Source organism: Ischnura elegans, chromosome 10 (genome assembly GCF_921293095.1).
Source record: "Ischnura elegans chromosome 10, ioIscEleg1.1, whole genome shotgun sequence".
Taxonomy (NCBI): domain Eukaryota; kingdom Metazoa; phylum Arthropoda; class Insecta; order Odonata; family Coenagrionidae; genus Ischnura; species Ischnura elegans.
The window spans coordinates 103,506,212-103,519,283 of NC_060255.1; the positions used below are offsets into that span (position 1 = coordinate 103,506,212).

The following is a 13,072-nucleotide window of genomic DNA, read 5'->3' on the forward strand; positions in this document are numbered from 1 at the left end:
GCACGAAAATTGTTTGCATGTCATCCCTAATGACCGATAATTAATTTAATTAATTATTTCTTTTTACAATCGAATCAGCAGTCTTCGAAATCGCGTGAGAGAGGTTTGCAACAGACAGCAGAGTTTTTTCCTTTCGTTGACCTCTTATTAAAGAATAAATGTTTTTTTGGAGCGTAGGTACTTTGTTGAAAACATTATATTGTTTTACTTAATTAATAAAAATTGATAGGTGCGTACATTTCGAAACTTTGGAACCATAAACAAACACTTGCAGAAAAGGTATGTGTCAAAATTCTAGTCTCCTTTTTGCTGATTTCCATCTGAATGTCAAAAATTTACTCTGAATTATTGGAAATCATTGTTATAACATATCGGTCGCTACGTTCTAACAACATGTATCTCAAAAATTGGCCGGTTTGAGACAGGCATCTTAAACAAAGTGTAATGACATTAAACAAATAAATTCAAGCAAAAAACAAATCTTTATTTGAAAATGTAAACTTCTTTTTCGGTCTTATGAATTTTTGGTTTTTAATTTCAGTGTACAATTTAAAATATAAATCTTTGCTTTTGCTCTCCTGAAAAGTTGCTATTTTTTAGATTGGTACGTGTTGTTAGAACTTAGCCATCGATATAATAATAATAATAATATTTAGTGTTGGTGTATAAGTATGAAAATTCCATACATCCCTGAGCAGCCGGAAAACGAAGGGACATGAAATTTCGATACGTCGGCCAAAAATAGTATTTAAATGTTTTCAACGCTCAAATGCGCTCCAAAGGAACAATTCTATACTTAGTGCAGAGATGTGAATAGTTGGAAAGACATATTATTCGAGAAATGACCATGGGACAACGTGGAATCTGAAGCCAGTATCACTCGATATATCAATAGTGGAAAATGATGGTCATTTGTCCGTTGTCATCGTCGTCATCACCGGAGAAGACGATCGCGTGATTGAGGCTTCAACTCCGTGGAGTGAAAGGATCAGGGATGGAAATGAGAAGACATATTTGTTTACAAAACATGTATATATATATAATATATTTATGTGTCACTATGGTTCATTTTTATACATGTCATTCACTGTCTCCTGCGTGTGTTTTGTACCTTTCCCTCCCTTTAAGTGTGACTGATATTTATAATTATTCAGTGGTCGCGAGGAATACTTCGTTCGGAGGATGTGGGTGTCCTTCGATTCGGATATGCTCTTCATTTATCTTTGGCTCAAACGGCGACGATGAAGTCTTCTATGCTTGCATGGACGACATTCAGCCGCGCCACCTCTCACACTAATGGGGAAGGACAGTTGACAGTCGAGTCTATCCTCAAATGTCACTCCTCTCTTGTCATGTATTTACATAAAAAAGAAGACAATCGACGCCGACAATGCGATTTTTGTCCAAACTTACAACGGAAGGGGATATACCGATCCTCTTCTACATTTTTTTCTTTCGTTTTTTCGCACCTTGAGTTTTTTTTGAAAAATTTCAAGACGAGCGCGCAGTACACCACGTACAAACACACACTCACGCACTCACACGCACATACAGGCGCGCACGTTTGTACGCACAGATTAGAATAAAAACAAATGCGATACGCCTCTCCGTGGCAAAATATTTCTTTCTGTTTTCGTCTTTGTCTCGGTGATGTTGCTGCGGGCACCACTACAGCGACAAAGCAACAGCGATGAGCGCAACTCGATTTGCACTTGCGTTTGGGAGAGAAACACACCACGTGATCGGCAGCGCCACATTCGACCGACCGCATTCGCACTCCAATCTGATTGGCCGAAAGTATTTCCGTCTGAAGAAGCGCACTCTTTGGCAAAGAGATGAGAGAAGTCTGCACGCCAGGAGGAGGTGTCGTTGGGCGCATTCCATTCCTTCTCAAAAGCGACCGCAGAACGATCCCTTTATTACCATTTCTTTGCAATTGAGTATTTATACTCGCGAGGTATAGCGTTGAAAGTCACGGATTCGACAGAATGTATCATCACGAATACAAATGAGGGTGAACAGTCCAAATTGCAGCACATGTCCCTAAAGTGAAATCCCCCGGATCGCTCTGCCCGCCAGCGTCGCGAGTGGCGACTTTTGTAAACGCACTCAAATGTAATTGGGTGAGGGATATCTTCTCGTGTCAGACAGCAGAAATCTCTATCGTGTCACGTTCGTGATCTTCGGCGTAGGCCATCTGGTCATCGCAGTGGAGCACTGCGCTTGGAGTGGTGATGAAGTGGCACTTTAATGTGGCCGTCGCCGTGGCGATGAGCCGCATCCAGAGAGCCCGCATTCCGCGTTGCTTCGCTCTCTCTCTGGTTCCGCGGCAGAGGAGGTGTTCGCCCCGCCCTCCCAACGGATCAGGAACTTTCGCTTGTCTCGTGCACCACGAGCGAAGGGCAGTGGTGGCGCTGGGGGCGCGGCAGAGGCTTACGGCCCGGGCGGCGTGGGCTAGCTGCCGTGGTCAAACGAGGCCCCTCCGCACCGCCTCCAAGGGGACGCCGGCGGCGGGGAGGCGGTCGCCACGGCGTGAGGGGGCGGCGCTCCGAAGAGGGGCACTGGCGGCGTGGAGGCCGCCATGCCGTCGGCGCCCGCGATGCCGCCGCCCGCCGCCTCTCCCGCCTCCACGGCCCCCGGGGGCAGGATGGCCGGGTGGGGCGGCGGCCTCCTAAGGTGCAGGAAGGAGCCGGGGGCGGCTGCCGGGGGCGGGGCCGCCATGCCGTCGGGCCCTGCGATGCCGCCTCCGGGCGCAACGGCCCCCGGGGGCAGGATGGCCGGGTGCGGCCTCCGCAGGTGCAGGAAGGAGGACCCGCCGTCGGGGTCCGCTCCGCCGCCTCCGCCCGCCTCCACGCCGCCCCCCGGGGGCAGCAGCGCCGGGTGCGGCCTCCGGAGATGCAGGAAGGAGGGGGGAGCGGCGGCCGTATCTCATGCGGAGGCGAGCTGTCGCCAGACCGTGTGTCACATGGAGGACATGTAGGGCCAGGAGAAGCTGCTCCCGCTGAGCAGCATGTCCCGGATGAGCGTCTCGATCGGCGTCTTGCCCACCAACCGCACGAAAAAGAGCTGCTCGATGACCTGCGAGGACACGGTGCGCAGGGAGGGCAGCCGGAGGAGCAGCTTGCCGAATCGCGTGGGCTGGTTGGGGTACTGCGTGCGGCAATACTCCTCCAGCGCGCACTGCGACTTCTCCTGCAGGCTCTCGATGTGCGCCACATCCGAAAGACCGCACGCATCTGCGAAGGAGACGAGAAAACGAGAGAAATAAGTGAGAAATCAACACCTGTCACAAAAGAGTACACCATTGGAAATCAACATAAACCTTCTATTAAAATTTAAAATACAATTGTATGCCTTTGCGACCATAATATAAGCAACAAACGTTCTTCCGATTTTGAAGATACTTAAATGCGTTACTGAAAGTACCAGTAATCTAGTTAACGTGATTTAGAGTTCACTAAATGACGTACGACAACGATCTCACGTGACAAATTACGAAATATCTCCAACGGAGGAGATAAGTAGCGGGCATCGGCGAGTTGAGAACAGATGACCACCGAATTCCCAATAGCACTGAAGGGGACTGCATAAAAGAGGCCCATTTCCATCCCACGGAAGGCTGATTTCTGTTGCCACTTCGGTCGCAATCCACCTTTTCCCAATTGTTTGCATTGTAATGCTTGTGGTGGCGTAGGAATAGAATTGAAAAGTGACGTATTTGATAGATCACTTCATCGTGTGCATAAATATCGGTAACCCTAATTGTACCTTATTTCCCCGTGAAACTCGGATCAAATTGTCCGTCAGCGACGCGAGTGGCGACTTTTGTAAACCCATTTAAATGCGCGGTGGGCGACAACACGATTAGAGGCCTTAGACTGGAGGCCCAATCCTCTTTTGTAATATTCGCGATAGCACTCATGATACCGAAGGCGTCGACTCTGAGATAACCGCCAGATGTCTCCTCCGTCGGAGGTTGTTCGTAAATTTCGAATGAGTTCGTTGTCTCTCGTAATCAAGTGAACTCTAGAATAAAGAGACGTGATGATTGGTGCTTTTGGAAATGCCCTCAAATACAGGGTAAACTCAGACAATACTTAGGCAAAAGTTTTATTCTTGTCAGAAATAAATATTTGTTGCAAGAGATGCAGGTAATTTAAGTAAACACTATTGTAGATTGATTGATCACAATTCACACGAGATCATGTAGGTACCACTATTACCACCATCAACTCACTGCATAAAAAGTACGTGACAAAATTCGAAGTTTTGTTCCGAATTGTTTTCTGTTATAAATGTTTTTCGTTAATTATGTATTCGCTGAAAACATATTGTGGTGTATCATTATAACTTCGTAAATGTTGACATCATTAGGCTTTATTACATTTTTTTCAAGCCGTAGAAATGGACAAATAAAGCTCCGCAATGTGTGGCCCCACATGTATTATTATTGATCCTTAAAAAATTACTCCACGAACAAGTGCACACACAGGAACTTAAGCGATGAATCATCCGCCTGGAGTGCTTAGCGTGAGATTCCTGAAGTTAATGACATAATTCATAGTAAAAAGTAGTGCCCAACATCATGAAATTAGCACGGATTAAATTAGCATGGGATTTGGTCGTTTCCTAACTATCGGGAAAAAAAACGTGACATTTTTTGAACGCGCTGCAACGACGTTATTTGTAATCCGCGGATTTATTCCGTTTGTTAATTTATGGAATGGATATTCACCCCTGAGGCCTTTTTTTAGTTACTTAGTGGCTTTCTCGATTCTTTCTCGACACGTCGAAAATATGGGTGACCAAGCACAGCCTCGTCTAAGTCCTTTCCTAATTCTTGCTTCTTCACAGCTGGGCCCTGATTTATCACCACTATTTGCTTTTTGTTATTGCCTTCTTCTTTTATTTTTATCACTATCCAATAGCTGAAACATATTTGAACAAATAGCCTGCACCAGTGGCGTAACAATGAGGGGATAGATCCCCCCCCCCCCAAAGCCACAGAGAAATTAAAAAATATTTAAAACCATTGCCTTATTTGGATATATAATAACTGCATTCGCTTAAAGTTAAATTTTAAGAGCCAAAATGAAGTAAAATGTATTTCCAAGCATTTAATTTTTAAATAATTTCCAGTTGCTTGAGGGGGGGGGGGTCAATTCCTCTTCAGGGCAGCTCGTCTCCCCCAAAGCATATTCCTAGTTAAATCACTGTCCTTCACTGCCTGAAGCATTGGTAACATTAAAAAAATAAATTTTCGCGTCTATTTGACCCACCGTATCAAACTGCTTTCGGGCCTACTTGTACAAGGAATGAACTTTAAATACTCGATGTTTGAAGTTATCGAAGAAAAATATGCCCATGGTCAAATGAATGGGATTAGGATCGAGATATCTAAACGGCCCATACATGTCAATTGCCAAACGAGTCGGAGTGCAAATTCCCTGAATATGAGAAAGACAACCACGTGTTATTCTTCAGTGTTTGATTTTTATGCGTTTTATGTTTTATTTATTTTTCAAATCCAAGGCAACAATAGTGCGGTTGGCTCACACGTGCCTTTGGCGGCGCTCCCATCAGGGTGGCCGTTAAGAATTTCAAGCACAGTAGAACAGCACAAAGTGGTTCCGCACTTTGGAGCCTTCCAACTTATGCAGTCTTTATCACAAACAATGAATTTTTTCTCTCCACCTATATTACGATTTGTATCCTTAAAATCATTCAGAAGTATTTAATGTTTTCTAAATAACTGAGGCAGAACTAGATAGCTGCACAAAAAAGTATAAATATTGTTATCGGAAGTGAGTCATACACTAGAGTTTAGACGAAACCAGAAGGAGATTCAGGCGGATCATCGATAGAATTTTCACCACCTTCCCTTGGAGTCACTTTCTTGTCTGTTTGCCCTTCCAGTAAAAATGTTGCCACTCAAAATTGAACTCCAGCCCGAATAGCGACTTATAATATTCAGTACAGATCAGAATCACATGAAAATGAATTCTTATTCCATATCGATATTTTTAGAGGCAGTATAAATCTCCATATTCGACAATTAGCATTGGTATTCACCGATCAAGTGCAGCATACTTCCCAGCGATTTAATGAAAGCAGTTGCTCAATGGGTATCGCGCCTGACTGCGGGTCACAAGTTTCTCGGCTCGAATCTCGGCAGGGTCGTAGTTTACTTTCGTATATATTTCCTCTGATTGCGCTTCGACTCTTTAAGTTGCGCTTGTCTCTTTTTCGTTGTTGGTGGCCACGGGCGCAGAGGGCAGCACCTATTCACAGCCGACCGCACTTGATTTCGACCCGCCGTCCACAAACAGCCCAGCGAAAACCCTGAGGGTAAGAGGAAGGGAGGGAGGGTCAGCGGCGCCTTGCAATCAGGCAGGGACATTCCACGACTCATGCATATTCAATTGGCCCCCTCCCCTCCCCTCCTCACATCACACCCTTTGACTCCTCTGCCGGGAGGGGGGGGGGCGTCACCATGGTGACAGCCCCTGTCATCATCATCCGCTTAATCAATCACTCACTATGAGGGGAGGCGTTGGGCGAGGGTCGTTTGAAACACTCTATGCTATAAGGACACACACATAATAATAATTATATATTATAAAACAAACACTCACACACACCTCTGCGCAGAGGAAGGTATACACTGCATGCAACGGTGAGAAAACGAATGTAGTGAGTCGCAATGTATTTCAGTCTCCCCAATTACAAACTGACCCTCGAAATTTGTTATCACCCACAGCTATGGCGCAAGTAACATATTCCGACGATATCAATGACAAACATGTACAAAAATTCCTTTGTGCTCATGAAGAAACAATCCACCAGTGTTCGGAAAACATTTTCAGCTGTCGTTCCATTTCCATATCATTCAAATGCAACCTTTCCCTCGACCTTCAAACACTGCAATTAACTGGATACACGATACTTAGCAGTAAAATATCATTTTCATTAATCGTTAATGTGAGCGGTTTGCACGAAAAATGGTTGATGCAATGCTTTGAGTATAATTTTTATTTTATTTTGGAGGTGCAACTACATGGTGCACTCTGACATTTCGAAGATGTTTTATGTGACCTATCAATTTGTGGAATATTTGTCATAGGTATGTTCGAATGTTAGAAGTATCTCCGAGCCCACAGTTAGGCTTATGGCCGATATAATAAATTAGCAGTGTAGAGCAGATGCCAGAACGCATGTGTCAACGGCGGCGTTCATATGAAAATGAATTATTAGGGCGGTGTGCCTCGAACGAAACATGAATCGAATACGTAAAGAAGGCTGTGGAAGACGTCAGTGTAGAAAGAAAAGCTGATGAGAGAATTGGGTGGAGCGCTGCGTCAAACCAAGCTGAGGATTTTTTTATGACGGAAGAAGACACCTCGTGATGAAGAGTGGCAAAGGATAGGATAGTCAGACATTAGGAGGAGGAATGAACTCTGGAGAAGACTTCGAGGCAGCTAAGATCCACTCAATGCAATTGCGTGAATTGCTCTCAGCATTTTGCGATTAGTTCTTCGAGAGAATTATCGATGTCGTCCGTCGAGAACGTCTTAAAACACGAGTTAGCCGCAGCTGCAAGGGTACCAATAATTTGACACTCAAAAAGTGTGGAAGCTAAGCGTATACTTAATCAAAAGTTTTCTTTTTTCTTTGACTCGTATCATTCGTGAATATCGGCTAATCTTAGAGTTCGTTTCAAAATTTGAGCTTACTTGCCCGTTACTATTCACAATCATCCATTTCCCAACTACCTCCTCTACAAAGATGAGAAATATATGTTTAATTTTTTTCACTCAAGCTAAGTGTGACAATCCAAAAAAAAACCTCCTTCAGTTCTGTGAGCTATGTTTTCAATGCATCTCATCCACGTAGAAATATTGTCTGCAAACATCGGACGCTTCAAATGTCCAACAAAATTTAATCAGGAATTGAGTTTGCCCAAAAACCCAGAATATGAGTCAGTAATACTTGCCGTATCTTCACGGTGTTCAAGAAGATATTTTCATTAATTGCGAATCTGCATGCTGGGCATGAGGAGAGGCAACTTTTGGGTGAGATACGGAGGAGACAAAGGAAATGGATGGAGCGACCACTTAGCGGGGAGATGATGTCATAAAATAATTGAGAAGATAGAATGTTGGGTAAACGAGGGAGGGAGGGGAAGTTGAGAGAATGTGATTTATAGGTAGAACGGAAAGCAGTCGTACAGTGAATGTAAGACAGGAGTCGGGGGTAGGGGGGTGCTGCCGGAGTGCTTCGTAATTACTCCATGCAAACCTACTTCAATCCGTAGATTACTTCAATATTAATAAAAATAAAAATCTTGAGAACCGTTCGATGGGTTCAGTGGAGACCAATGTGACATCATTGCCCTTCTGCTCTGCCGCGGCCGAATGCTCCTCATCCTCATTTATTATTCGATTCGCGCTCTCGACGCCATTTGCACGCACACTCTCACTACGCAACGTCATTCGCTGACTTTTAGCCTCATCACTATCGGCAAATTCACTCTTTAAATTTAGTCTCACTGTTGTCGTTATTTAATGACACGCTGAACTCCTTATGAAAAAATATGAGATCAAATCATAGCCTACCGATGAATACTCTTGCAGAGAGTGTAGCAAGCTAAAAATCGCAAATCGATCGCTATGATCGACTTTCCAGTGCCTCGCCGGAATGTCTGGCCTATTGACTCCACTAGCAGTGAGGGCCGTCTCTCCGCGGAATTTCCAAAAAATTTTTTTTGTTACAATTTTGCTCTATCGTCACAGTATGGCAGGAAGTGTATGTTTTAAGGGGAAAGAATATGGTTTGGAAGGAATGTGCCTTGCTATTTGGTTCGGGTAATGTAATTCCAGGGGTTTATAAGTTTAATGTTTTCAGTCCGGGGGAGTGATTTTTGTAAATGTTGAGTTGTGCTTTCAATTCATGGAGTATTTGGGCGATGCGCAGGTCTTTGCGGATACTCGTATTTCTGATGGACCAATGATGACGCTACTACAAGTTTTGGATGAGAGTATTTCCTGTCTTCTGGATTTTCATTGGATGGGTTTTACATGCCATCAGCCAAACTGGAGAGGCGTATCTAATTAGCGATTTTAACATATTTATTTATGAAATAATTTTGGCGCTTAGGGACAGTTTTGACCTTTTCTGGAGCAGTGGGACAGTGGTTGGGGCTTGAGCTTTTGCTGTGGAGCTGGTGATGTTATGGTTCCAAACGAGTGTTTTTATCCAGAACAACGCCAAGGAATTTAGTTGCTTCTTGTCGTTCAAGTTCAGTGCTCCCGTAGAATATCGGAGTACCGACGAACGCCTCCTCTTCCTCTGCGGCTGAAGGAGACGTGCACGCATTTCTTAGGGTTTGCGGTGAGTTTCCATGTGTCTGCCCAATCTTCAATCCGTTCGTTACAGTAGGAGTTCAGGCGCTGTTCTAGGGTTTGAACCCTGGACGATGAATGTGGTATCGTCGGCATAGAGGATGGCTTCAGTGCCGGGAATAAAAGGAAGGTCGTTGACGTACGGGTTAAATGGAGTGGTTGAGAGAATGGTGCCTTGCGGAGCACCAGAGCCAATGGCGAAGGTTTCGGAAGAGGTTTAATTAAGTCTTACGAAGAAGGTTCTGTCGGGGGTGAGGGATTGAATGAGTTTCTGGAGATTGGAAAGCCAAAGAGCGGAATAGGGGAGGAGGAAAGTTTCAGGAGAAGGACCAAAGTCCAAACCCCGTCAAAAGCAGCTTGAAGATCGAGGAAGTCGACTCGAATGCTTGGCGTCGACTTCGATCCAATCGAAAATCGGAGCGAGAGGTACCAAATATAGTTATGTTGTGATACTAGCTGGGATGCCGCGGAGGCTGAGACGTTGGCTCGCGCCCGCGAAGGAGAGAGAGAGAGAGCGAGGTGGTCGGTGAGATATGCAGTGGGGGGCTAGGGGTCAGAGCAGCGACCGCCAGAGGAGTGGGGGGCAACCGGTCCAGCTCAAGAGGGCACGAGGGGTCAGCGGCCCCGCCTAAGTGCGCGAGGGCACCACCCGCCCGAGGGCACCACCGGCGGCGGAGGTGAACACTGCGACAGTCTTCTTTTCTGCTTGCGATTGTTTGGAAAAGGATAGAAAGCCCATTGGCTATGTCTCCCATCAGTCATGCAATGCGAGCACCAGTATCAATCTTCATTGCGAATTCCTTTGCTCTGTTCTGCTCGAGGCACAGGCCAGCCCAGACGACCCGCACCACATTTCACAGCGCACGAAATAATTCCATTACTCAATTGTCCATTTCCCTCTCACTTCTTCACCTTCTATCTCTCGCCCACACACACCGTTTCATTTCTTACTTACAACGCTTTTCCACTTGATTACTTCCAACTTTTATGTTAGTCATTGTTCTTTGATAATCGATTTTTTCACCAATATGATGCATAGGCTTGAGTGCTGCTTTCGGCGTTGAAAACAATTCGTGATCATCCACGACATACCCAAGGGGATAGTTGGACGTCCTTGGCAACGAATGTGCATTTGCAGAGATTTAGTGTGAGCTGCGGAGGACAAGAGGAGTTGGAAGGGGGCGATCGCAAGGGAAGCGAGCGTTATTATTGTTATTATTATTAATGCGAGCTTCATCCTCTGTACGTCTTCTTCGGGACTTGAAGCCCAGCGCCCTCCCCGCGCGCCACCTGTGCGCGTAAATCTCAATCAAGAGGGATTCTTGCGAGGCACGTGGTGGGGATGGCGTCCCTCGCCTTCGCGTGGCCGCCAGCGATTGCAAACGGAGTCCATTGGCCCAGAAAATAATAATGGCCCGCATGTCCACATAAATATTCTCGATTTATCGAGGTGCATCGCTCTATTCTATCGCGAAATGTTGTTTTGAACGGTAGGTGCAGAGAAGTCAAGGGTGGAACCATTCGAAATGTGATGCTGCCGAAGAACGATGGCGATTAAATGGATCGACCGAGTTAAGTGATGAGGCAGTGTTGGGAGGAAAGAGAAGTCTATTGAAAGCCATGATGAGTCGGCCGCATCGTGGGCACAATCGAGGAAGGAGAGGTGGATAAGTTTCGTAGGACTGGATATAAAGAATGTGTGAAGAGAGCTAAGGTAAGGCTCAACAGCTGATGGGAGATCCAACGCATCAAACCAATTGTTGACTTACGATGATGGGGAAGGCATCGTATGCTGCAGCCTAACGCATTAATTGATGCGCCGAAGGCGCGATTATAGCTGTACCGGTGAACCCAATTCACCCTAACCAGCCAGGTTACATTAGAACAATTTTTGTGCGCAGTTGTTTGTGTTGTGAGGGTAGTGATTTGTTTGTGTGAGCAGAAACTTAAAACTATTGAGGAGGTAGATATTTACATTGGGATTAATTTAATACAATATTACATAATAACAGGTTATCTTTACCTTGATGATAAGGAGTTTGTTTTAATTTTGCTATGGATGATGAGGGTGGAGTTACTTTACTCTCTTTTTATACATATATAAATATTTTTTTCTTTTGATTTTTATAATCTTTTATAATTTTTTTTTTTTTTTATTTTTGTTTTCCATTTTTTTTTAATGTTTTTATAATTTTTTTTTATGTTTTCTTTTCTTTATATATATACTTTTTTCTTTTCTTTTCATATTATATTGTCATCATCAATTGTTAGATTAGATATGTCATTTTAAATACCTTTAATTAGAGTGAGTGAATGACTAATTTTCTAGAAGAAAGACATAGGAAAGACTCATAGGCGAGTAATGAATTGAGGCAGTTTGTATGTAGTAGGGATTTTTGGGTTATAATCCCAGATGTATTGGAGAATTGTATTGTGGGTTGCCCCGAGTCTGGACTTGTTTATGGTTGGTCCTGTAGGAGTAGCAGTTGATTCAGGAGGAATTGTTTCTTTTCCACTTTTGAGTGGAGAGAGGAGAGGTGTGTGCTAATGTTACTGAACCACGTGAATAGTTCGTTGTCAGCAGGTTGGGGAATAGCGGATGGATCAAGTGGAGGGAATCCGTGATTGGTGGCGGCGGCGTATGAACGAGGTAGTGAGGGAGGAAGGGGAGTGGCTTGGTTGGTTGAGTTTGCAAGACGACGGGCTGCCATTGCAGCTTTTGCCGCTCGATGTTTTTCGCAGCCTCTGTAGCTGGCGGTGTGATCAGAAGAGCAGAGAGCGCATTTAGCTGGTTCCTTATCAGTTTTTGTGCATTCTGAAGACGCGTGGTCGCCTGCGCATTTCACACATTTGGGGGGAAGGCAGCAGTGGTTCTTGGTGTGACCTATGGCCTGACACCTATGACATTGAACGGGAATAGCTGGTTTTTTGAAGGTATCTATTTTAACGCCGAGACCGACGAGGTGATTGATTGCCATGAATTTAGCTGCGTCTATTGTGTGTTCTGTTATTACATGGACAACCTGTGTTGGGTATTTGGGGACTGAGGTATGGCCTTGGTCTCGCTGCCTTTGAGACGGTCGGGTGGAGAAGATTCTGGAGCATGAGATTACAGGGAATCCTAGATTTTGCAGATCTGTTAGTATTTCATTGTCATCAACTGAGGCAAAAGTACCTCGCAGAGAGAATTCTCTGCGCCTGTTTTCTTGCAGGCAGTATGTGCTGTAGGGGATATTTAGGTTGTTCAATGTTGCTTTGGCTGCAATGAAGTCGGCTACGTTAGAGCACTTGATAATTGCAGAAGAGTTCGATGTTGCGTGGGAGATTGGAGGAAATTGGCAATTTTTAATTAATTGGGCATGTAGAGCTGGCCATTTGGAAGTATCTGCTACTTGAATGGGAGGTATTTTCTGTTTTTTGTTGACTGCCATTGTTGAGTGAAGCTCATCTTGTGGGGTGGATGCATTGCAATCCATTAGATCGCCTGTTGTGGGGTTGACATTGGTGCATTGAGCGGCCATTGTGGTGTTTACCGTGTTAGGAGGTGTAAGCATGTGATTGGCAGGATTAGATTTGGTACCAGAGGGCGTTTTTTCTGACTTTTTCATTTTGGCCCTCTTAAGGGCCTCTACTGGAATGGCTTGTCCTAGGACCTCGGGAGTGGTATTGTT

At 44.9% G+C, this 13,072-nt stretch overlaps 1 protein-coding gene across 1 annotated transcript in view; it reads right to left on the reverse strand.

Moving 5' to 3' along the window:
- Positions 1-1,013: 1,013 nt before the first annotated feature.
- Positions 1,014-13,072, reverse strand: part of LOC124166636 (COUP transcription factor 2) — a 203,464-nt gene continuing 191,405 nt past the window's right edge. The window contains exon 5 of the mRNA XM_046544256.1: positions 1,014-3,236. Within this exon, the coding sequence (XP_046400212.1) occupies positions 2,962-3,236 (275 nt within the window). The 3' untranslated portion in view covers positions 1,014-2,961. The remainder of the gene's footprint in view (positions 3,237-13,072) is intronic.